A 23,878-nucleotide genomic window follows, 5' to 3' on the forward strand; every position below is an offset into this window, starting at 1 on the left:
TTTTAAGTTGGGTGCACTTTATGTTGTAAGACAGTCATGAGTCTGTACATAGGTAGTACCATCCTATAGCGTTTTGATTTGGCAGAAATACAATAAAAACATATCAAACACACTTAGGTGTCTTTTCCAGTCTTTTATCCATGAATGTGGAACAGTTCAAACCCTACTGCATTTACATATTTGTGTTCTACTGCCCAATAGATCAGATCGTGACTGCCACGACATCATGCCTGATGCGGAACAATTCAAACAAGAATGAAAGAATACTCCCCCTGAAAGACCCCTGGAGCAGGGAGACTCTCACTCAAATCTCAGGATAACATGACCCCCCCCCCCCCCCCAGGAACTCACGAGAGACCGTCCTTGCTGCAATCACACGAGGTTTATTGACAGGACAGGAACCAGTGCACTGGGGCCAAGAGTCATATACCATGCAGCGGAGGAGTTCGACCCTGAGTTAGCTGAGAGAAGGCGTATTTAAAGGAAGAAACCATAACCCAAACGGGGTAGGGAGGGCGTCATTGGAAAATTCTGAAAATACTAGTGATAATCACAAGGGGGTAACTCCCTGTTTCGCAAGATTATTCTCAAGATTATAATCTAACTTTATGGTCAGCTAATTCTGGAACAGAGTCACTGAACTGGCTAACCTAGATTTTTGGTTCTGATCTCCCTGCTAGATTTTTTTGTTTGTTTGTTTCTATTCTTTCTGCTAGAGGGGTCTGAATTTATCTGGGTCTTTCACCACATGGATCAAAAATGCATTTAATGGGGCTGGGGGATGGTTCAATCAGTAGCTGTCATGCAAGAATGAGGACCTGAGTTCAGATTCCCCAGAACTCACATAAAAAGCTGGAAGTGAAGCTGGGTAGTAGTGGCACACACCTTTAATCCCAGCACTCAGGAAGCAGAGACAAGTGGATTTCTGTAAGTTCAAAACTAACTGATCTACATAGAGAATTCTAGGTCAGCCCGGGTTATAGAGAAAGAGACCTTGTCTCAAAATAAGAAAGAAAGGAAAGAAGAAGGGAGGGAGAGAGGGAAGAAGGAAGTAAGGAAGGGAAAGAAGAAAGAAAGAGAGAGGGGGGAGAAAGAAAGCAGAAAGGAAATAATGGAAAGAAAGAAAATCAAAGAAAGAAAGGAAAAAAGAAAGAAAGAAGTGGAAAACAATTGGGGAAGACACTCAAGTGTCAGTCTCTGAATTCTGCACACATGCACACATTTACACTAATAGGTACATACACCACACCTACAGACCACACAGCTCCATGCACAAATTAAAAAAGGAATATGGAAGCTGACAAACAAATAAGACAGAACTGTCTTCTGGTAAAGTGGGAAAGGCACGTTGGTGTGGGAAGTCCTTCTGTATGTGTTGCTTTTTTTGGTTAATGAATAAAGAAACCACTTTGGCCTGTGATAGGGCAGAATAGAGCTAGGCAGAACAACTAAACTAAATGCTGGGAAAAAGTAGGCAGAGTCAGAGAGAAGTCATGTAGCCGCCACTTGGGACACACGCCTTCGCTGGAGCCCACTGAAACTTCGCCAGTAGGCCACGACTTCATAGTGATGCACAGATTAACGGAGATGGGTTAGTTTAGGATATAAGAGCAAGCTAAAAATATGCTTAAGCTATTGGCCAAAAAGTATTGTAAATAATGTGGTTTCTGTGTGATTATTTTGGGGCTGAGCAGCTGGGAACAAACTAACAGATTGGCACCCAATGTGGAGCAAGTATACAAGGTGAATTTTTATAGATCCCCAAATGTTTCTACTGCCAGTTGGACTCACTGTGAAAAGTTGTGATCCTAAATAAGTACACTTATTATATATCAATTAAAATATCTTAGGTAGGGACCAGCAAAATTGCTCAGCCGGTAATGTTGCTCACTGCATCTTAAGCTTGGCAACCTGGGTTTGATCCCTGGGACCCATGGAAGGAAGAAAGAGAGATTTGACTGTTGTACTCTGACCTGGTGCTGTGACATGGCACACACATCATCATGTATACATATACATACATACAACAATAATAATGATAATGATAATGATAATAAACATATCTTAACAAAAATAACATATCATAACAAAGAAAGAGGTGTACCCTACTTTCACCCACAACCAGTTTGTTCTTCAAGGGTGAGAAGATCTCCTGATCTTGGACGCGAAGCTGCCTTAACGAACAAGTGAGGCCAGAAGGCTGCAGGAGGAGCATGCGCAGAAGTCAGGGAGGAGGCTGCTTCTTCACGCCAGGAATTGTTCAAAGCAACCTGGCATCATAGGATCTTGACTGGCTATCATAATACATGCCAAAACCGTGCCAAAAAGCTATGTGGCCATAATATTGAACTCTTAACCGTGGAAAGCAGAGCTAAGGAAGATTGTCATTGCTTTTGCTTTGGGGGTTTGGAAGCTTCAGGGGCTTGGTTTTGATTTTTGATGTTTGGTTTATTTAATCTGCCTTTATTTTTTCTATTTGAGAAAGTGACTCATACATGTATTCCATTATGGCCCCAGACTCACTATGTATCAAAGATGACCCTGAACTTCTTCAGCTTTTTGGGGGGAGAGGGGAGTTTCAGGCCAGGGTTTCTCTGCATAACCCTAGCTGTCCAAGAATTTGCTCTATAGACCAGGCAGGCCTCAAACTCAGAGATCCACCTTGCCTCTGTCTCCAGAGTGCTACGATTAAAGGTGTGTGCCACCACCTCCCAGCTGACCCTAAACTTCTGACCCTCCTGCCTCCTCCTCTGGAGTGCTGAGATTACAGGTAGGCACCATCACACCCAGGGCTGGGATTGGACAGAGGGCTTCATGCATGCTAGATAAGCTCTCTACCAACAGAGTCAGATCCCAACCCCCCCTCCTCCTTTTTTTAAAAAAAATCTGAGCAAGGATCTCACTGTGATGCTCAGAGATCCTCCACTTTCATCCTCCCGGGTGCTAACATTACAGGTATATACCACCACACTTGTTTCTGCTAATGGTCTTGTCACAAAGTTGAACATGCTAGAATGAACATATATGGGGTGGGGTGTGTGTGCAAGCACTCCATCAACTGAGCCACACACCCAGACCCCTCCTATTTTCTTTCTTTTGTTTTTACTTTGTTTTGTTTTGTTTTTTGAAACAGCGTTTTCCTGTGTAACTGCTCTAGCTGTCCTGGAATTTGCTTTGTAGACCAGGCTGGTCTCGAACTCACAGAGATCCGCCTGCCTCTGCCTCTGTCTCTCCCAGTGCTGGGATTAAAGGCATGCGCCACCACTGCCCAGCCCCCTCTTATTTCCTTATCTTTCATGGTCACCTCTTAGTCGTTCCTTTTATCATGTCGTTTATCCATATATCTGTTCTGTTATTCTAGACATACCCACAAGGGTTCTTTACAGATTAATCCATTTATCCAGGGAAGATGTGTATGAGAGTAAATATGTGAATCCTCAAAAATGTACGACAGGGCTAGTAAGATGGCTCTGCAGATAAAGGCACTTGCCACTGAACCCGCGTAGCAAGTAGGAAAGAACTGACTCTTGCCAGGTGACCTCTGACCTCCACATGGACACAAATAAATAAGTGAATAAATAAGCAAATGTAAGAAAATAAAAAGGTTGAGGCAGGGACATTCTCTAAGGCAGGAGGGGTCCTGACACCGTGGTCATTGGCCACAGGATTAAAATCAGGGATGTTCAGGGATGGGAAGATGGGTAAAGAGCTTGCTGTTCAATTTCTAGCACCCACGTAAAAACTCAGGGAAGGCAGAGTGTGCCTGGAATACCACTGTGGAGGAGATGCAGGCAGAAGGATCCCAGGGGCTTGCTGGTCGGCCAGTCCTGCCAAATCAGTTCAGTGAGAGACCCTGCCTTAAATGAATAAAGTGGAGGGGCCCAAGAGATGGCTCAGCAGCTAAGAATAAGTAAGTCCTGCTCTTGCAGAGGCCCAGTATCCAGGCCGGGTAGCTCACAGGAACCCCAGCTCCAGGGTTCAAGGTCCTCTGCTTGCTTCTGAGAGCACCTGATCACACGTGCATACACCCACACAGACACACGTTCATACTCATAAATAAAAAGCTTTTTAAAAATGATGTGGAGAAGCCTACAATCCACAAACCCAGAGAACCTAGACAACAAAGGGGACCCTAAGAGAGACATACATGGATCTACATAGGAAGGAGAAAGAGACAAGATCTCCTGAGTAAACTGGGAGCGTGGAGGTTACACGGGGTAGAGTAGAGAGGAAGAGGGGAGGAAGGGAAGGAGTGGAGAAAAATGTATAGCTCAATAGAAACAAATAATAAAAAGGAAGTGGCTACAGGACGGAGTAGGACAGAGAAACCTCTGTTTATATAGAAACCTGTGTTTATACTCTGTCTCAAGTAAATATTTTATTTAAAAAAATTATTTAAAAAATGATGTGGCGAGCAATTGAGGACATGCTTTGACTTCCACATACACGCGCATATCACACGCACACGCACGCACGCGCAAACACACACACACATGCACAAGTGCATGTGCTCATACACTAGTATAGATCAGCACAATGGATCGAAGCGAGCTCCTTCAGCAGACAATGGGGGCTTATACCACAGATGTGCCGTGAGGCTGAGTGATCAGCTGCACGGGAAACAGTTGGTAGAGATGCGACCCTGTGAGGTGAGTAGGCGTGTTTCTATTTTTAACTCGGCAGTACATTAATCTGACATAAAGAAACCTATGCATCTTGATATCACATGCCACTGAGTTATGCCAGTGGGGCAAAGCCACGTAAAGCCCCACAGCTCTTCCCTGGGTGGGAAAGTGGGTTCTGGGGTCCCTTACCTCCTGCCCAATGCATCCAGGTTCCATGTCACCAAAGCCCGGAAGACTTTATGGTGTAAGTACACATGATATTAAGTTTTTATTTAAAGAGCCTACTTTCTGGACATTTATTTGGGGGATTACAGCAGTGGCTTGAGCGACTTGCAGACATTGGAAGTTGAAGCCTTGCCTTCACTCGGCTGCTAAAGTTTAATTCACTCTAATTATTTCATATGGCATCGACTATAATAGTTTCATAATTTCTAGTATATTAAGCACTTAATATGTTGTGTCATTTGAAATCACATATTAAATTCAGCAAAGTACATTTTAATGAGAGTTAAGTGGTGTGAAAATATTAACGCGATGTGATGGTTCATCTCGGCACTCTCATTTTCTGGTTTTTCGAGTCTTTCCTGATGGGGGAAGGGGGCAAGGGCCTCCTCACCTGGTAAGGGGAGTGGTTCCCTGGGAGAGGGCCCAGACCTCTCTGGAGTTTCCAATGCTCTTTCTCATCTGGCCCCTCCCTGAGCGCTGCACAGCAGGGGCACGAATTTGTTTTCCGTCCTAGAAGAGAGGTTAGCAGCCTGGCACCTGGAAAGGCTTGCTTCAGGGTGATCCAGAGTCGGCAGAGGGGCTCTGGGACTTATATGAGGCAGATTCCCGCTGTGCACCAGCCACTGTCAGTGTGACCTAGGGTGACATCAGAGTCCACGGTGCCAAGACCTGAAGGCGCACCCCATGTTTCTTCACGCCCTGCAAATGAGACAGACGTGCCGACTCAGGCAGAGAGGCTAGCGGGTCTGCCCTCAGACTCAGTTTCTCCTTTTTTATTTTCTTTTTTTTTAAACAGTTTATTTATTATGTATACAATATTCTGTGTGTATGCCTGCAGGCCAGACCTCATTACAGATGGTTGTGAGCCACCATGTGGTTGCCGGGAATTGAACTCAGGACCTTTGGAAGAGCAGGCAATGCTCTTAACCACTGAGCCATCTTTCCAGCCCCCTTTTTTATTTTCCATTTATTATCATTGTGTATATATGATGGGGGGGTGTACATGCTTCATTTCACACATGTGGAAGTCAGAGGACAATTCTGGGGGTCATTTCTCTCCCTCTACCATGCAGTTTCCAGGGCTTACACACGGTTGACGGTCCTACATGACAAGCTCATTACCTGCTCAATAGCCTCCCCAGCTCCCCACCACACCCCGTTTTTTCCTGACGTTTGAGACAGGGTCTTATGTGACTGAGGGTGATCTTTATACACTAAATAATTAAAATCTAATAATAACGCTAGATGTGGTGGTGTGCCACTCTAATCCCAGCACTCGGGAGGCAGAGGGAGGAGGAGCTCTGTGGTTGGAGGCTAGCCTGGTCTACAGAGCAAGCTCCAGGGTTGTTACACTGAGATACCCTGTCTCAAAAAACAAAAACAACAAATAAACAAACAAAAAGAACAAAAATCAAACCTGGTCTGCATTCTCTCACACAAGTGGTGGGAAGCCCTACCCCCAACAGGACCAAGTCACCATATCATGTCTCTTGCCTTTCTGCGGCACAAGACACTCAGGGAAGACATCAGGTCCCCTCAGGTCTGCAGAGTGGAGAGAAGCCATTGACCCTGAAGGTTACAGGAGCCCCGCTGCCACCTCAGTTCAGAGATGGCCAGTCAGAGCCAGTTCTCGGTAGCACCCACACTCCTCTGCTTTAGTGCCTCTGTCTTGGGGGATTGGGACTTTCTGGGAAGTCATGATCTACTTGGCTCTTCCCTTAAGGGGTCCCTTTCACGAGATCTCTCCTCCAACCTCATACCAGATCCATTCTATCTCCTCCATTGACCCAATACCTTAGTCTGTTTTCTGATGCTATAACAAAGCACCCAAAGCTGGGAATCTGTAGAAGAAAGGTTTATACAGCCTACAGTTTTGGAGCGTTGATGTCCGTGATTGGGTAGCCCCACTGTTTGGTCTTCGCTGAAGGTATCTGGGTACATCACCACACACTGGACAGCATCCTTTATTGCAGGCCTCCATGGCCTCCATGGCCTACAATAAAAGTTACACGGTGCCAGGAAGCCAAGGACGCCAAACTAGTAGAACAACCTTCTCTCGTGGTAAATAATCCAGCCCTTCACCAATTCCAGTACAGCTATTATTCAGTTCCAGGAGAAAACTAATCATCGCTTCAGGCATGGTGGTGCCCTGTGACTGAATTACCTTCTACCTCCCCGCATCTAAATGAAGCTTTAGTCGGAAATCACAGTAGTATCCTCCACCTTCTTCCATGGTGGGCTGAGGGGAGCACTGTTCTCAGCAGGCCTGAGAGCTAAGTCTGCCCTTACCACTGCAGAACATTCAGAAGCTGTCACACTTTCCGGGATGACCCGGATGTTTGCACCCTTGTAAAGCAGGACACAGAAAAAAGGTTGGAATTTAAAATTTTATCCACCTCTTATTTTGTGTATGTCTGCGTTTGGGTGAGTGCAGTGGCACACGTGTGTGGAGGTCAGAGGCCAGTTTGAGGTCGGAGGCCAACTTGTGAGAGTGAGTCAGTTCTCTCGTTCCATCATGTGGGTCCCAGGGATCAAACTCAGGTCATCAGCCTGATTACTCACTGAGCCATCTTGGAATTTTTGCACCTTGCTAATTGTATTCTCTCGGGAAAGCCCTTCAGTTATACAAGCGCAGCACATCAGGGCGGAACAAGACATCAGCAGTTAACAGAAGCTAAAACAGGACTAGAGTCAGAAAGAGTGAACTAGAACCCGGAAGGATTCCTCTGCTTCAGAACCAGAAAAAGCCAACAGACAGCAAACCAAACAGACCACCGCCCGGGCTTAAAGTAGTCAGGACTGGTGAGCATGAGCAAGAACCGGGTCTGTCTCCTGCTGGCTTGCACAATAAAGCAGTTCTGAACTCCCGGCTGTACCTGTCACCGTGACACGTGTGCGCAGCCACTGTGTCGGAAAGGCTCCCCTTCTAAATACGTGAATAACAAACGCGGACGCTGATTGAAGTTTAGCATCATCTCCCATCAATGCTATTACTGGTGGTTATTTGCAATTCCCTTTTGCAAATCGGAGGGAAACATCATTGCCCAAATTAGCTCTTTTCACTCAATAAAGGCCATTATTAGCATTCCGAGTTTTGCAGTTGCTTACAGCTTATTTAGAGAGAGGTCACGTGAGAAGCTGGGCAGCGCGCACCTGATTTCCATCTCCTTGAAAACAGGTAGGGAGGGGGAGGACTCAGCTCCAAAAGCCAGGCCTGGGGCTTCTCCGCCTTAGCGGACGGACAGACCGGTCCTTCTGTCTGACCGCACGCAGGCGGAGCACTCTGCGCGAGCCCCTAAAGCCTCGCCGGTGGCTCCCTTGTGGTACTGGCTCTGGGGAGTGGAAGTGACTCCGGTGACTTTTGCCTGGGAGTCTCTGTCCCTGTCCTCTCTGGGTGGCCCGGGTATCAAGTCATTGTTCAAAGGTCGCCTCCCTTTGTGGCCGCCCACCCCAGGGGCCGTCACTCAGTGACGTCCACACCCCGACAATCTCTTAACTCCGTGTCTGTCTTGTCCTTGCTGGCTCCCGAGCTCCGGCTCACTCTCTCCCTTTACAGAGCGGGTGGCGACACGTCCCCGTCCGGGTTTGTCAGAGCGAAGAAGGGAGGAAGAGTAGGTCCTACTGTGCACGATAAAAGACCGGTCTCTGAACTGGGCCGGCAGCCAACTCTCCACTTCTTTCACTTGGTTTAACCTGCCAGAGCCTCGATTTCCTATCTTGCAAAGTGGGGGGGAGGGGAGGCACCATACTCATTAAAGTGCCAGGCCCTTGGTAAACGCGGGAGTCAGAGCGTGTGCCTCCCCCAACCGCCGCCAGGCGCGGGCCACACTCGGAAAAGTCAGGGCTCCGTAGTGGACGCCTCTCTTTCCCTCGGCTCCAATGTTAGGGCGCTGTTTTCGACAAGCCCGGGGGAAACTGAGGCAAAGGTGGCTCATAGCCCTATACACCCGGAGCAGGCCACCGTGGGCAGCCGTCTCAGAGGCGAGGCCGGCTTGATGAGCCACTCGCAACCTCTGCCCCGCCCTTCCAAGTGGGATCTGGGCGGACAACTCGGCGCCCTGTCCCCAGGAGACCCTGGTGTCCCCCGCGGCAGCAGAAAGACCCCGGCGCCAACCCTGCGCGGCCAGGCGCGTGCACAGCGAGCGTCACGTGGCGGACTGTGACTGCGGGGCCGCGCACAGATCGGGCCGGAACGGGTCTGTTTCCCATCGTCCCCTCATTTGCATATACAATCTACGAAAGAAGCTAAGGATATAACTGAATTTACTCTAAATCTGAACTAAAAATTACAAACGTAAAATATAGAATTAAGACGGTATTAATTTGTAGAGCTATTGGGTTCGCAAACGTGCTACAAAATTCTCACCGTAAGTGTAAAAGTTTTGATAATTTTGCCCTTATATACCTCCCGAGAAGGGTTGGTGTTTGTGCTCGCTTCGGCAGCACATATACTAAAATTGGAACGATACAGAGAAGATTAGCATGGCCCCTGCGCAAGGATGACACGCAAATTCGTGAAGCGTTCCATATTTTCTTTTTGTTTTTAAATTTCAAGCCACAACCATATTTTCCTTTTTGTTTTTAAATTTCAAGTCCACAACATCCCCCAACATGTTCTTTCCATGTTTTACCTTTTGCTTGGTTCAATGGAGCTATAGTCTTTAAGGGAGAAATAAGAAGGGCCTAGACAGACCCATCTCTGCAGTGTGCCTTATCCATGGGCTTCGGTTGCAACTTATGATTTATTTTATTTTTGAGATAGGTTTCACACATCCCGCCCTGGCCTCGAATTTGCTATGCGGTCTAGGATGACCTCAAACTGGATCCTCCTGCCGCCACCTCCCCGTTGCTGGGATTTCCACACCTGGCTCCAGCTGACCTCTGCTTCCCTCCTCACTGACCCACTAAGGAATGGCTCGCCACAGCTGTTCACCTCGGGTACCAAACCGCAGTGAGTCCCTGGGCAAGACTAGCAAGGGTTTGAAAACGAGGCCCCATACCTTTGAAGATACACTGCCTGCGAAAGTAGAATTTCCTGGTCCTCGCATTATTCGCCTGCCAAATAACTAACGAATAACACAGAAACCCTAATGAGCAAGAGTGAGGAGGAAGGAGCACCCTCCCCAAGTTCAAGTTTCTTGGGCTGACCTACTCGATGCTTTCTAAAATGTCCAATTCTTCCCCACAAAGGAAAATGGTGTCTGTGCTTCGCTGGTTTCTGAGCCCGCGCGTGGGCTCTGCAGCCCCTGGGACGCCAGTGGCTCCTGGCCTCGGAAGACCCGGCGGACTGGGTGGACTCCTCAGGCCGCCACTGGCTACGGAGCAGCGTTCACTCGGTAACTGTTTCTGTTTTCGTCTATGCAGGTGACATGACCCTTTCCTGATCACAGCGGCGAATGAAGATCTGTGGGGGCTCCTTAAAACCTCGGCTCCCGTCCTTCCTCTACGAACCGACTGGAGGACAGTTCTGTTGGAATCAGATGTCCCCGTTATTTGGGTCAATAGTTTTAAATTCTCTCCCGGAGTGCCACCAGTCAAAGACACTGCCGATACTAGAATGGCGCTTTCTCCTGTAGTAAGAACTGGCAGGATCTTTATGTTGGACTGCTCCAAGACAATTTCTCATTCTTCATAACAGGCCCCGTCGTTCTGTTGGGGCATGCACTCCTTAGAGCTAGAAAAAAAATCTAAAGTCCTGGCTGCCTTTCCTGGCTCTGCTCTAACTTGCTCAAAGAACTTGGGCCAATCCATTGCCCCGTTGGCCACCTGTAGCCAACCAATGTTGATAACTTAGGATATCTGTACAACCGGGCTTTGGTGGCTGCTTTCAGGTGTCTCCAGGAAGTCCAGGTCAGGCTGGAGGGAGCACTGGTTTGTCTCTTTTCCTGGACCCTGGAGGCGTGGAAGGCCACAGACTGGAAAATGCACCGGCTTTCATTGTCCAGGACTGTACTCCAGGCCTTACATGTATTACCTTACTACATGCACAAACCAATTGTATGAAGTCATGTTATGGGTGAAGCAGAAACCCACAGAGTTCCAACAACAGATCCCATTTACACAAAGAGAAGCAGCGGAAACAGTGAACGTGATTATGGAATCTGTGCTCTTAGTACACACTGCGGCTCCTCTGGCTGGGGACGGGGCAGATGAGGCCGTTTAGAATGAACGGAAGCACAGAGAAGGTGTGCGATGCAGTTTTGCTTCTACTGGTAATCTGGATTCTAGGGAAGCAGTTACATATCTGCAAAGGATTAAGGTTGCACCGTAGGGCAGGGTAGCTGCGAATGCATGGATGAGGTAGTGTCTTTGAGACACTATTGGGGCAGGAGGAAGGTCTTCCTTTCCTGGGTTGACAATAGATGACTTGGTACCCTACCCCAACACTAATCCTATTGATGAAGGATCTTCTCTGGGAGCGGCAAGCTTGTGTTTAATTAACCTTATGTAAATGAGCATAATTGCTTCTCAGTGGCTGTTGTCCAGAAGCACCTGGGGACTCCTTCCCTCAGCCGGTTCCAGCACCTAGATAAACTACCCTTTCACGTAGTTATTCCACGTGGGTACTTCTCTGTCTGTGGTGTACCCTTGGAGGTGGCAAGGAAGGACAAGGTGTGACCTCTGTGTGGAGGCCTGAGAACACAGAAGTTACCTGTGACCAAGGAAGTGAGGAACCCATTGGCAGAGAAAGCTGAGGTGGGATGCGATGTACTGATGTCTCAAGGGCAGAAGATAAACTATCTACTCAGCCTCTCCTGCAGGGTGTGCCACACTGGTGGAGAAAGGCAGTCTGTCCCACACTGCTCTCAGAAGGGATGGAATTCCTCTGGCGAAAAGCGGTGGGGAGGTGGGGCATGTTTACATGGTTCCTTACCTCCAGACCTGTATTCCAGCGCCAGAGTCTTGTAGATAACTCGGAGAAACATGGGTACCATGCCAAATACCCGGAGAAAATCTCCTGTGAGTTATTCTGTGCCCAGTCTCCCTTAATTTTGCAAACCCACACTTTCTCTGGGCCCTGCGCACTGACTGTAATGCCCAGATTTCGTCGCAAGGTGGCAACATTGTGGCGAGAAATTGACATTAAAAATCCTGGGTGTTTTTTAAAGCATATTTTCTCTATTAATGTTTCATTTAACTTAATTAGAATCTGGTAAGCTAATTAAAGTAGCTACGAGCCCCGCAATCAGCAATAATTCGTATAATTATTGATAATTACATCCATACCAATCGTTTGGTTATTAACATTTTGAGGGGGAACAAGCTATTTCGAGTGATGTGGAGCCCAGGAGGGTTTCCGTTTGTGTGTGTGTGTGTGTGTGTGTGTGTTTATTTTTATTTTTTGTGCGACAGAACTTTCTAGGTCGGATCCGCCTACATGTCCAATCCTCAGAGGCTCTGTACCACCTGAAGCTCCCCTTTTGGCCAACCCCAGGTCCCTGTATACTTTTCTCCGCTTTGGGGAAGTTTGGAGGAAAAGGCGAGAAAAACATGTTCGCCAGTCTTCTTTGTTGGTGTGTAACCAAGGACCTTCCTGCTTAGGTGGTAACTGCCCTGCCCATTTTACCGAAAAGGATTGAGCGCCTTCCAACTGCGTGTTTGGGCGGTGGGAAACGCGCACGAGCAACCTGCAAACCTGCGTGAACTGTAGGGTCCTGTCCTTTGCGCACCGTGGGAACGCAAATCGCTTTCTCTGTAGATTTCATTTTCAAGATGGGTGCAGCCCAGACGTGAAATGGCTGGTAAGCAAGCACTCTTCACCTCACCCTTAGGTGAGCTATTCCAGGCCCCTGGAGGGTCCCAGAGAGGGAGTAGCAAGGTGGAGCCTCACAGTTTGCCTCACAACCCTCACTTTCACCTCATTCTCAGCTGATCCGGCCTGGACACTATCCCAGGCTTGAAGGTTTGCAGCCCCAACGCAGGGACTGGCCTGGCTCATCTGAGCTTGGGGCTCAGCATCTGCTTCTTTTCCCCATCGCCCAGAATGTCCTTGCACCTCAAGAGGCCTCCAGTGAAGCTCCCTGGTGTGAGCAGCTAGGGCTCAGGGCCCAAAACAATCCCGAGAACTTCGGGACCCGACTTCGCCTCCAAGACCCCCCAGACCGTGCTTGTAGCTAGCATGGAGTGCTAGTCTGAGAGCCGGGTCTTGGAGGAGTTGATCCTGGCAGCGGCCTGTAGATGGACTTCCTTCTTGGAGCGCTTCCTTGAGCCTCAGGGCACAAACGAATGTCATTTAATGGAGATTGGAAAACGAGGCCCTGGACAAAAAAATAAATAAATAAAGGGCACACCGCAGGGTCTTTGCAAGCCAGAGGAGGGCATGAAATCCAGTCTGGGCTGAAAAATTCATAAGAGAACCCCCTTTCTCCATTTCATCCTCCATAGGACTTGGGAGGGGGTATGTTTCCAGCAGCCACTAGGTGAGACTTCACACTCCTGGGCCACAGTCTGGAGTGTGTCCAGGCCTTTGCACCTGTGGTCAGCAATCCTCTCCTTCCTTATCTCATTGGGGTCCTCGAGTTGCATAAATCCGCTAGGACAGAGCTCTCTCCTTCCTGATAGCGACAGGCCGGTGGCAGAGCATCTGTCCATTGCAGCGACCTCAAAAACTCTCCCTGTCTTTTCCATGTCTGTCCCGCCAAGGTCTTGTCTAGGTCCTTCACTCCTCACCCCCACCCTGCCAGCGCTCCCGGATCAGGTCTGTGGGGGCCCGCACCAGCAAGCAGAGATATTCTGACTGAACCCGGGATTCCTAGCAGCCTGGGAACCTAGAGGCTCCCTTGATGAGCATACCCTAACCCCCGCAGGTGACTTCATATACAGGAATCGAAAGGAGAAAAAAAATAACTTTTCGACTGGGAAAGAAGGAACCACTGTCCAAGGGACTAGGCAGCAGTTTTTCTTCCGCAACTAAAGCCCAGAAGCCCAGGGTCCTACTCCCGAGGCCTGTGGGGGAAACTGGGTGTCCAGGTGGGTCTGCAGAGAGGTCAGGAGCCCGGAGAGATCACCACCACTGTAACCTTGACCACGGGTCACCCTTGCATCCTCACGCCCCATCTTTGGGAGGCAGTATCTTTCACCAGCCCCTCCCCCTCCACCACCACCACCACCTGAGCACACTCCCAACTCCGCAGCCCCAAGGAGTGACATTTTTTTTCTTTTTATTAAAAACAAAAGTCACAGATACAGGTCTCCCCAAATAGGCTCAAGATGGTCGCCATCTCGTGAGTCAGTTGTCGCCCTTTTAAAGTGCTGTTACGTTACACAACAACAACAACAACAACAAAAAGAACACAAAGTAAAATCCAAAGAGGAATGAATGCAAAATGAGGACTGGAAAAGGGCCCGGGGGAAGTAAAATAACTTACAGCATAAATAAAGTGAACCTAATACTGAACCAAGAGACTCACAGTCCGTTTATATGCATTGCACATAGCCACGTTGTCGTTAGGAACAAGAGTTTCAGAAGTGGACAGGGAGCGCGCGGCTGCAGCCAGCGAAGATACTACATTATATTTACAGTCCCGGTCCCAACACCTACTCAGGCCGGAGTTGGGTGTGTGTGGAAGAGGTCTCCCCTCTCCCGTTTCTTGCCCCGGTGGTTCCAGTTTACCACTTGAGGTCTGATGCCCTGGAGTTCAAAGGAGGGGCTAGGCAGTATTTACAGTGGGAAACCGAGCCCGGCCCGAGTGGGGACCGGCGGGCGGGCGGCTGTATTTACAACGGTCAGGTCCTAATGGCTTGTTCCTCGCTCTGGGCCGCCACGGCAGCAGGTATTTACAGAAAGGAGCAGCATGGCTTGAGGGCGCATGGGCGCGGCCAGGCCTGCGCTAGGGCAACAGCGGGGGCTTGAAGGAGCAGTTGCCAGTGCAGTGTCGGGGTGTCAGCATCTTGCAGGAGAAGTGATGGAGGGCGTCGTGAGCTTCTGGGGAGAGAGTTGCACCAACCACGTTGGCCGCCTCGCCTGCCTCACTGGGCCTCTCGAGGTGCACCAGTCCCCCCTCACAGGCCCCATTCAGCCCTTTGGGCACAGGAATTCTCAGAGGAGCAGAAGAGAGGTAGGGAGAGGCAAGAGTGCGACTTTGGCCAATCAGAACCATTCTAAGGTCCATTAGTCCCATTTTACAGAAGGGGAAACGGAGGCACAAAGAGATCTAATTGTCCAAGGCCAGGGTTGGACCAGGAAGCAAATTTTCGGATGCCCAGAGCTCAAGGGACCCTTTTTCTTACCTCACAGTATGGAAATTTCCCCTCATTTCATTCAGTTCCCAGTTCCCTTCTGATCCATGGGGGCCCGGGCCTCCTTTCTTACAAACCCATCCACCCATCCATCCATCCATCCATCCATCCATCCAAAAACCACCCCCTCCATACACACACACTCATTCATCTTTGTTTCTGGGTTCACACCTTTTAATTTCTGCTGGATGGCATAGCGCGCCTTCCTCTCCTGGTCCAGTTCGTTACACAAGGTATCTGGAAGACACGGAAGTACTTTGAGGAAACACAGACGGCCCTCCAGCCAGTTGGCTGAGGTCGTGGCCAGGGTTACAGGCTCTCCCCAGCAGAACTAACTCCGGAAACTGGGGAGGGGACACTAACACTTCAAACCGCAGGCTGGGAGTGGGGGAGGAAATGGCCTGGGATGGCGCTTAAAGGCAGACGGATCTAACCAAAATTAAAGCAAACTTAGGCATTACTTCCCAGGTAATTTTACGCCTCGATTTTTAATTTAGAAACCATGGAAATTGCCGCGCTAAGAAGTTCAATCACTCCACGTAATGATGCCTGCAAGCCGTTTGCTGGGCTCGCTTGCCATTCTGAGGCTAATCAGACTATACAAAGGATATTAAATAAAAAAAATAATTGTTAAATTACCTTCAATTTAAATCCAAATGACTGAGCCAACATTGCGGCTCCCGCCAGACAAGAGGCGGTTACTGCGTGCGCTAGCTCACCTGACTCCCGTCTTACCTCTGACAATCTGCAGCTGTTGCACCATTTCTTCCCGATAAGCCAATTCCCTCTTCATTTGATCCTGAAAATTATCTGTGCAAATTGATTAAGTGAGAGCTGTTAAGCACAGCCTCCTCTCCCAGCTCCACTTTCCGCTCCCTCCCGTCCTCACCCCTACTCCTACCCCCACCCAGTCCTTCCCCTAGCTGGAAACACTGGAGACTGGAGTTCTTTTCTCCCCTGGAGCCAGTGGCCTCCGCTGTCTGCACCCACTTTCCGAAGCAGGTTCGGGAAGTGGTGTTGTGGGGTGGGAAAGGAAAGAAGTACCTTTGAGACTCTGGAATTCCCGCTCCAGCTTCTTTCGAAGCTCCATTTGTTCCAGAAGCAATTTCTGCAATTCTTCTGTGAAGGGTTGGGAGAGAGGTAAAGGGGAGACTGAGGAAATCCAGGGGACCCATGGGCCCAAGGTTCTGCCCTGGCCAAAGGTCCTGACACCTGAGCACTTTGGCTTGTACTTTTCACTTGAACTCCAAGACTTTGATGGAAACTGGGGGCCTAGGGAATAGTCCCAGGCTATTCAAATACAAGAAGGTAGAAACTGTTTTGCATTTCTGGACCGTGGTTCCAAGAAACAACTGGAGCCTGGCATCTGCTTTAAGCTGCTCCTAGCTCTCCAACCACAAAACATGATTCCCCATTTCAAACAAGACTTTTAATCTCCCCTTTAAAGGCAAATCAGGGAGAATCTGATCAGATCCAAGGGCAGCCTTCCTAGAGAAAAAGAGGTACACAGAAAGTTTGTTTACAATTTCCAGGGGTAGTTAGACCCCCAGATCCATGTGCTGAACAGCCGGATAAAAGACCAGGGCTTTCAAGTTGTGGTATATCCTGTAAAATCTGCAACTAAGAAGAGAGGAAGACAACTGCCCCCCCCCATGCACAATTTCTAGGACCTTACACTGGCCCATGTGGGTAAGGCTTAGTTCAATATCCCCAGAAGCCTGTTCTGGGAAGCGGAAGGACAAGTTGCCCCCAACAGGAGGCCACAAGTATCTAGGTCCTCGCATGGGAAGGCTCCTTTGCAACCCAGCCTTGTAAGTGAAGGGCCAGAGTGGGATTCAAAGCCACTGTCCTCGGTGGCTTGTGCCATCTTCCTCTGTCAGACTGAAGCAGCAGCAGGAGGGGTGTCCTGTCCTGCAAATGAGCTCCAGCTACATTATTTTGTGAAGGGTTATGCATTGATCCCAAAGGGAAAAGTAGCCTCTGACACGTTCCTGAAATAAACACCCGCTCACCATCTTGTTCTTCAGAAAAAGTTCTGGTTTTTCGTGGGGTTAGAGAGAGACACAAATTGTCACCAGTGACAAGTTCTGAGAATCAAGGCCCAATTCTTCATTTTCACTGGGCCCTTCAAGACTGGCCTGTAAGAACCCAAACTTCCAATAAACTCTCTCTACTCGCATGTCTACCTCTGTGCCACGTACCCAGAGGGTTATCCTTTCTGCTGGGTGAGATGGAAAGGAATGCCCTTTCCCCCAGTGGTGCCTTTGGCAGACACCCACTACAAGAATACACAGGCCCTCTCCTCTAAGGACCCATCCACCTCAAGAACCTCATAGTTCCATTTCCCAGACTGAACCTCACCTCTGGCCAGGTTTTCAATATCTTTCTCCACCAGCTGATTTCCTGTGACATCCAAAGCGAGCCCATCGTCACCTAGGATACAAGGGAAGGTAAGAGGGGTTCTGTCCTGGAGAGAGACTGTCAAATTAAGGACCTCTACCAGACCTGAACACCTTTCAAGACACTAACCTGGGAAGAAGGAAAGTGGGTTCAGGAAGGAAGCGCCCTTTGATCTATTCTAGGTGGCTGAGGTGGTCCCTCTTCCCTTTCCTTTCGGAAAGGGCCCCCTCCCCTTTCTCAGACAGCCCACTAGAGAGAAACAGGTCCTGAGAGCTGGCCTGCATCTCCTCCATGACATTAACTATCTCTTCAATGGCATCTTTTGCTCACAATTAAAACCTTCCTCCAAGCCTGTGGTGACCCGGATGAATTGGATCTCAGCTCGAGGCCACTGGTGCACGCGAAGTCTGATGGGGCTCACCTCGATCTGTGTTTGCAGGGCTTGGCTGGGAGACACTCCTTTGGTCTGAAAAGGATTTCCTGGTTTCCAAGTCGTCGGCTGTCGTCGAGTGATTGTCTTCCTTGTCTTGCTCTAAAAGGCAGACTGAGTCTCAAGGAGAGGCAAAGAAACTGTGACCCGGATACTACAGAACGGCCTCGGTTGGGGCGCCCAAGCCCTAATTAAAAACGTCGTGGCCGCCTCTGGTTCCCGGCAGTGCGCCCAGGCGCGCGCCCTGAGGCTTTGTGCTCTGCACCCCCTCCCCCCGCAGAAGGTCTGCTCCATCCCTGCTTCACGCCCCCGCCCTAGCCCCTGGCCCCCAGGAAAAGATCAAGACAAGCAGCTGAGCCCACCAGGGACGAGCGACCTACATTGCGCGCGCAGATACTGGGGCACCGGGAGAGCGCGTAGCTGCAGGGTTTGTCCGTGCGACTCCAGAGGAGAGCGCAATCCAAGGGCGACCTTCCGGGTGCTGGTGGTTTAGGGGGACTTGGTCCCGCACCCGGCTGCAGAGGCCTGCTAGGATTTCTGTTGTCCCCTCCCCCCCCACACCCGCTCTTCCTCCGCTAACAACCGAGTCCCATATGCAAATGCAGGGTTGCTCCTTGATGGGGGGCCGCAGCTACGCCTGAGCTTCTGGGGTACCCAAGCACGCAGCCACTTGCCCTCACCCTGCGCCCAGATCAGGCCACGCCACCACGCAGTCTAAGGTCTAAGGCTGAGCGCGTTTCTGGATAAATGAAGGACCTGAAGGAGATGCCTTCCAGGCGTGGTTTTTTGAAAGGTTTAAATTTCGGAGGAGGTGTGCTGGTGTGCGCAGGTGAAAGTGAGGAGGATGGGTCGTGATCGTTGTTAACTAACCAAACCCAGAGCGTCGGGAGTCCACAGTTTCCTTTTTCTTCTATTGTTCTTCTTTCCCCCCTCTTTCTCTCTTTATGTTCCCAAGCCCGCCCGGTCCCTTCCCCTCATCTCCCCCCCCCCTTTCCTTGAAAGGCCCGACTTGACCCTGGGTTCTGGCTGTGCTACCTAGATCACAAGGGCCAGAGACCTCGGGAGGCATTACCGTGGGCCTCCGGGGTGCAGAGGTACGAGGCCGTGGGACCCAGCGCCGCCGCAGCAGCTGCACTCTTCGCGTGTTCGTCCCTCTCAGGCGCATACACCTGCGGCGGCCGAAAATGACAGGCGATTAGGGGGACAACCATGCCCAGGGGCTAAATGGAAGGCCGAAGGGGTGGCAGGGGTTGGTGGGCTCTGTAGACCTGGGCGCCCAGGGCAGCGGTGACACTTCGTAGTTGATTTGGGATAATCTTTGGTACGCGCCAGCAAATGGCTTGAAACACAAAGCGGCTCTCAAGCCTCCGGCTGTTCAAATCCACCCCCACGTTCAGTGCTCGCTTTTTTTTTTTCTTTTAAAGCTTTTTTCCCTCCCTAGGTCGTTCCCTGCATAAACGACGCCTTTCTCACACAGTCAACAATTCCTGCTTTAATAAACTCAATGTCAATGTACAGGTGTGCGCATCTACTTTCAAAACAGCCAACCCTTCCGGCCTAGTCATAGTTCACTCTTCGGTCACTTCCCTGCCAATCAGAGAGCCCGCGAGCCTAGGCTTTCCAGCCAAGAATTGTGGAGTTCCTTAGGCCCGAGTTTGAAAAGACTATAAAAACTGCTAGTTAGGAGGATGGAGGATTCTAGAGACTTCTTGGCAAGAGACTGCTTTCTTCTCTCCCTACTGTCTGGTGTTCCTTGGGTGTCATCCTCATGCATGCAGGCACACTTTGGCCCTGGCCTCCAGGGAGCCTTTTTCTAGTTTTGGGTCCCCTTTTCTTCTCTTTCTTCCTTCAGACCTCTTTAGTTTGTCATTCTGGGTGCCTAGCAGCCTCTGCTCACCTCCTCCCCACTCCATCAACGAAAACAAAATGCTCTCGCTGTTTCTCAAGCCTATCCCCCTCCCCCGGATTTTCCGAATCCCTCATCCCGGGGGTCCCAGAGTGCCTACTTCCACAGCCCAAAGCTGGGGCTGCGAAGAGCAGTTGGGACCTGCTGCTCCAACGTCTGAGCAGAACAAAATCCCAGTTCCCGCATCCGGCCCGGGCTTCTGTGCACAGACAGAACGGAGTAAGGGAGGAGGCGCCACCCGTGGAAAGCCTGGCTCACCTTGGCCACCGCGGGGCCTACCAGGGGCCCGCAAGGCTCTCGTAGCTCATAGCCACCGCTTGGTGGGCTCCTCTCAGTTCTCCGCACCACATCATCGGCCACCAGGTCCCCGAATGCGGTTCTGCCAGGGGGCGGTGGTCCAAGGCGGCGGCGAGGACGAGGGCTATCGCCATCAGGAGAGTCTGTGGGACCGTCTGCGCCTGAGGATGTGACAGATGGGGGCCCAGCGGACTGGTCGCCGTCTGGGCCACCACCCGTGCTGGGTGCGCTGGGCTCGGTGTCGTCCTGGGCGCCCTCCTCGTCGGGGAAGCGGTTGGACTCTACGTCCACCTCAGGTTCGTCCGCGGTGTCCACGTCGGGCGAGGCAGAATGGTAGCTGGAGCTGCCCTCGCTCAGAAAGTCCGGGCTCACGTAACCTCCTCCCGTCCCTGTGCCCGGCACTGGCCCACGGGCAGGCCCCGAGCCATAAGCCTCGCGCGCGCTGCCGTAGAGTTTAGCGATGCTCTCCGCGTCCTTGACCACGGGTCGAAAGGCCGACACGTAGGAGCTTTTGCGAGCGGGTGGCGGTGGCGGAGGGGGCAAGGGAGCCAGGGTCGGAGGCAGCGCCTCGTCCGCGCCATCCTCATCCAGGGGCCCGCGGGATAGAGCGCTTGGGCAACGCTCCTCCGCACCGAGGCTGCCCTCCTTGGCTGGCTCGGCACCGTCCAAAGACTCCGGGCCGCCACCGCCAGCCGCTGCCGCCGCCGCCGCAGCAGCAGCAGCCACCGCGGCCGCTACGGCCTTGGCTTGGCTCTGTGCGGCCGGGTAAGGCGGCACCGGGAGGCTCCCGGCAGCTGGCCAGAACATGGGAAACGTCGGGTACACAGTGGCGGCGGCCGCTGCTGCAGCTACTGCTGCTGCGTCCTTGGCTGCACCGGAAGGTTGATGTCCCCAGAACATAGTGCCGCCGCCAGGGCCGGGCCCTGCTCCCGGGGGCAAGTGGCCAGCCCCCGGACCACCGGCACCCCCTGCAGAGCCGGCGCCCCCACCGCTCCCGGTGCCAGGGCCGCCTTTGGGTTCTCCGGTGACCAACACTGGGTCGTCCTTTTTGGGACATAGGCCGAAGGCTGTGGGGAAACCGTAAGGATGTGGAAAAAGAGGCGGGGGCAGTTTCTGCAAGAGGCCAAAGCCTTTGCTGGGCACTGGAATCACCGGGTAGCTGCGAACTCCCGCGCTGCCTCCAGGCCCTCCAGGTCCTGTAGGGCCACTAGCTGCCGCCGCCAGGCCTAGTGCACGCTGCGGATGCGGTGGAGGTGGCCCCGGAGGCCCAGTCACCTCATCCTCACTGCAGCGGAGACTTTTGTGAGGCGGTGGGCCTGGGGCCATCTCTGCGCTGCACCCTGGACCGCCACCGCCACCGCCACCAGCGCCGCCCTTCCCTGCACCACCGGACCCGCTATTAGCGCCACCTCCGCCGCCTCCTTGCAGCGAGAAGGTCCTCTTGCGCGTTCCACCATTAAACATAGCCTTGACGTCCTCCCAAGCGTGGCTCAGTTCGTCGGTGGCCGACTTGTCACTGAGTTTGAGATGCCGACGCCAGGAGTTGAAGTTGGCGGCGTCGGGCTGAGTGTACTTGGCGTCGGGTGTGCGGTGCGAATGGAAGATGAACTTGTTGGGTGAGAAATACATGCTGCAGTAACCGCACTTGATGCACTTGGCGCGAGAGCTGTTGTAACGGGCAGGAATAAAGCTGCCCCGAGAACCCCACGCACACTCGTGCACCACGTCGAAAGCGAAGTTCTCGGGCAGTTTGGGTGGTTTGTGTTCACCCAGAAATGATTTGCAAAGGCGTTCGGCCTCTCGTTTCGTGATCATGCCACAGCGGCGAGAGGAGATGGGCATGGCCCCGGCCCGACGCAGGATCTCCAGCTGCACCGGCGTGCACTGCACGCACGTGATGCCCAGGGCCACGCGGCGGTTGTGGATCTCATTGTAGCTGTAGTTTTTGAGCAGAGTGTTGGAGATCTGGGCTAGGCACAGGCGCTCCTGCCCGTCAATGACCAGCGACACGATAGGCACTCCATACAGCGACGTCTCGCCCACCTGGTTGGGTTTCAGAGCGCTGGATCCTGAATAGGGCTGCAACTCTTGCTTGGAGTTGGGAGAAGAGCTGCCCTCGCGCCCCGGCCCCAGCTGAGTGGTGAGAGTCTCCATGCCGCCGCTCCTGCGAAATAGAGAGAGCAGAGAGCAGATGAGCCATTTTTAGCGCCTCTACCTCGGTTCAGGCCCGCCCAGCGGGGCGCAACGTGCGGGGTGCGAGGGGGTTACTTGGCAGTGGGGAGTCCAAGTTCATTCGTCCCTTGGACTGGCCTCTTTTGTTATTCAGACCCGTGTCTGCGCTGAAACAAAAGCACCCGGGGGGCTAAGGGAGGAAAAAGGGAAAATCGAAACCTCAGGAAAGCCCCGGCTGCCAGGAACTCAATCCTGTTGTTTTCAGATTGGGAAGGAAGTGAGACCCAGAGACGGAAAGTGACTTGCCCAAGACCACACAGCAGTGCCATAGCCAGATCCAGGCTTTCCAGCCGGCTCGTAGGTTCGCCTGCTTTCAGCTACCTCGCAGCCTTTCCTGCCCGACAGGGTCCTGAAGCCCGGACCAGCGGCCCCTCTGCTCAGTCGCGCGTGCACGCGTGCGGGCGGGGGCAGTGAGGGGAGAGGTGGGAGGCGAGGGAGGGGCACTCACTGCCCATCACCAAACTGCAGGATGTTGTGGTGGGGGCAGGGAGAAGGAGGAGGGTTGGAGGTTGAAGAAAACGTTAAGGGGAGGAGGCCACCGCTGTTCGCGGTGCTGAACCCTACCCTTTCCAAAGCTTGTAGCGTGCACCACGACCTCGGGTGGCCCCCACTGCACCTAGCTTCGGAATGACCGGCTTCCAGGAACAACAGTACCGGCTTGCACAAACCTGGACTACTCTTCTGACGCCTTGCGCCCCGTGTTCCTTGAGAAGAAAGTGTCCAGCTGGACTTACAGAAAGCTTTCTTGCCAGCCATCAGCTGGGCCAGGATCACACAGTTTTTAACCACATTTTCTGCATTTTTAGCTGCATTCCAGACTCAAGCTGGGTCAGCGCTTGGGACAGAGAGAGTCTCACAGAGGTTTTTCCGGAGTCTCTTCTTAGCTTCTGAAAACGCATTTCCTGAGCCTCCCTCCTTCACCTATGCCTCATTTCCTGAGGCCAAACAGAGGCTCCCCAGGCACTGGGTTGCTCCTTTGGTGGGGGTGTCTTCTCTGAGTATTCTTCATGCCTTGATAGCCCAGTTCATACGGGCTAGGAAGAATCTTGGCCACTCTTGAAAGTCACTGTAAAACTCCAGGCATAAAAAGTTGCTGGTGGTCCCCCGCTTTGATCTCTGGAGGAGACAGAGAGGAGGCTGTGTCCACAGACTAGGCTGGTGGAGGACCCAGGAATTGATATGGAGGGCCTTCTAGGTCGCCCAGTCACCCCACATATCTTCATGCACTCAAAGTTCCAACCCAGTGCAAGGCGGCAGGTGCTTTTGCAGCCCAGTCCAATCCCTAGGACTCCCTCCCTGGAACTTGGCAGGAAAGGCAAATCCATGGGGTGGGGGCAACTTCAACCTAATAGGGGGTCTGAATTCCAAAGCCTTCAGCGAAGAACCTGGAATCTTTGATGTGTAGATTTCTTTCCCTCCCTCTCTGTTTGCTTAGATGCTCCTAATTTGTCGATCTTATCTGTTCCTGAGCTGTCTGTCGCTGCCAGCTCACTCCTCTTTCTCCCATCTATCTTGTGTCTTGTT

General features: G+C 51.6%; 1 protein-coding gene, 1 long non-coding RNA gene and 1 other non-coding gene across 3 annotated transcripts in view; 2 read left to right on the forward strand and 1 right to left on the reverse strand.

Moving 5' to 3' along the window:
- The window catches only part of LOC146894563 (uncharacterized), a 28,602-nt gene extending 16,574 nt beyond the window's left edge, over window positions 1-12,028 (forward strand). Inside the window, exon 3 of the long non-coding RNA XR_015001755.2 lies at window positions 10,215-12,028. This is a non-coding gene — a long non-coding RNA (uncharacterized LOC146894563). The remainder of the gene's footprint in view (window positions 1-10,214) is intronic.
- Window positions 9,278-9,384, forward strand: LOC125393788 (U6 spliceosomal RNA). Its single transcript, XR_007229947.1, has one exon. It is a non-coding gene; the product is annotated as a U6 spliceosomal RNA (small nuclear RNA).
- Window positions 12,029-13,994: 1,966 nt separating the features above from the next.
- Window positions 13,995-22,276, reverse strand: Skor1 (SKI family transcriptional corepressor 1). The gene is made up of 8 exons (XM_048423842.3): window positions 20,084-22,276; window positions 18,992-19,088; window positions 17,911-18,021; window positions 17,451-17,522; window positions 16,134-16,208; window positions 15,825-15,899; window positions 15,261-15,326; window positions 13,995-14,775 (listed from the first exon to the last, which is right to left on the reverse strand). Exons 1-8 carry the CDS (start codon window positions 22,274-22,276, stop codon window positions 14,681-14,683), a joined length of 2,784 nt encoding a protein of 927 aa, XP_048279799.1. The 3' UTR covers window positions 13,995-14,680.
- Between the last annotated feature and the right edge of the window lie 1,602 nt (window positions 22,277-23,878).

The sequence above is a fragment of the Myodes glareolus genome, chromosome 4, assembly GCF_982192425.1.
Source record: "Myodes glareolus chromosome 4, mMyoGla1.1, whole genome shotgun sequence".
Classification (NCBI taxonomy): domain Eukaryota; kingdom Metazoa; phylum Chordata; class Mammalia; order Rodentia; family Cricetidae; genus Myodes; species Myodes glareolus.

Bases quoted from the DNA above. Each gene is read 5' to 3' on its own strand.
- Skor1 (XM_048423842.3), bottom strand. From the start codon at position 22,276: ATGGAGACTCTCACCACTCAGCTGGGGCCGGGGCGCGAGGGCAGCTCT. The intron at 17,523-17,910 runs GTGAGCCCCATC...CTTGTATCCTAG, and splicing joins CCCTGCAAACACAGATCGAG to GTGACGATGGGCTCGCTTTG. The intron at 15,900-16,133 runs GTACTTCTTTCC...CAATTTGCACAG, and splicing joins GGAATTCCAGAGTCTCAAAG to ATAATTTTCAGGATCAAATG.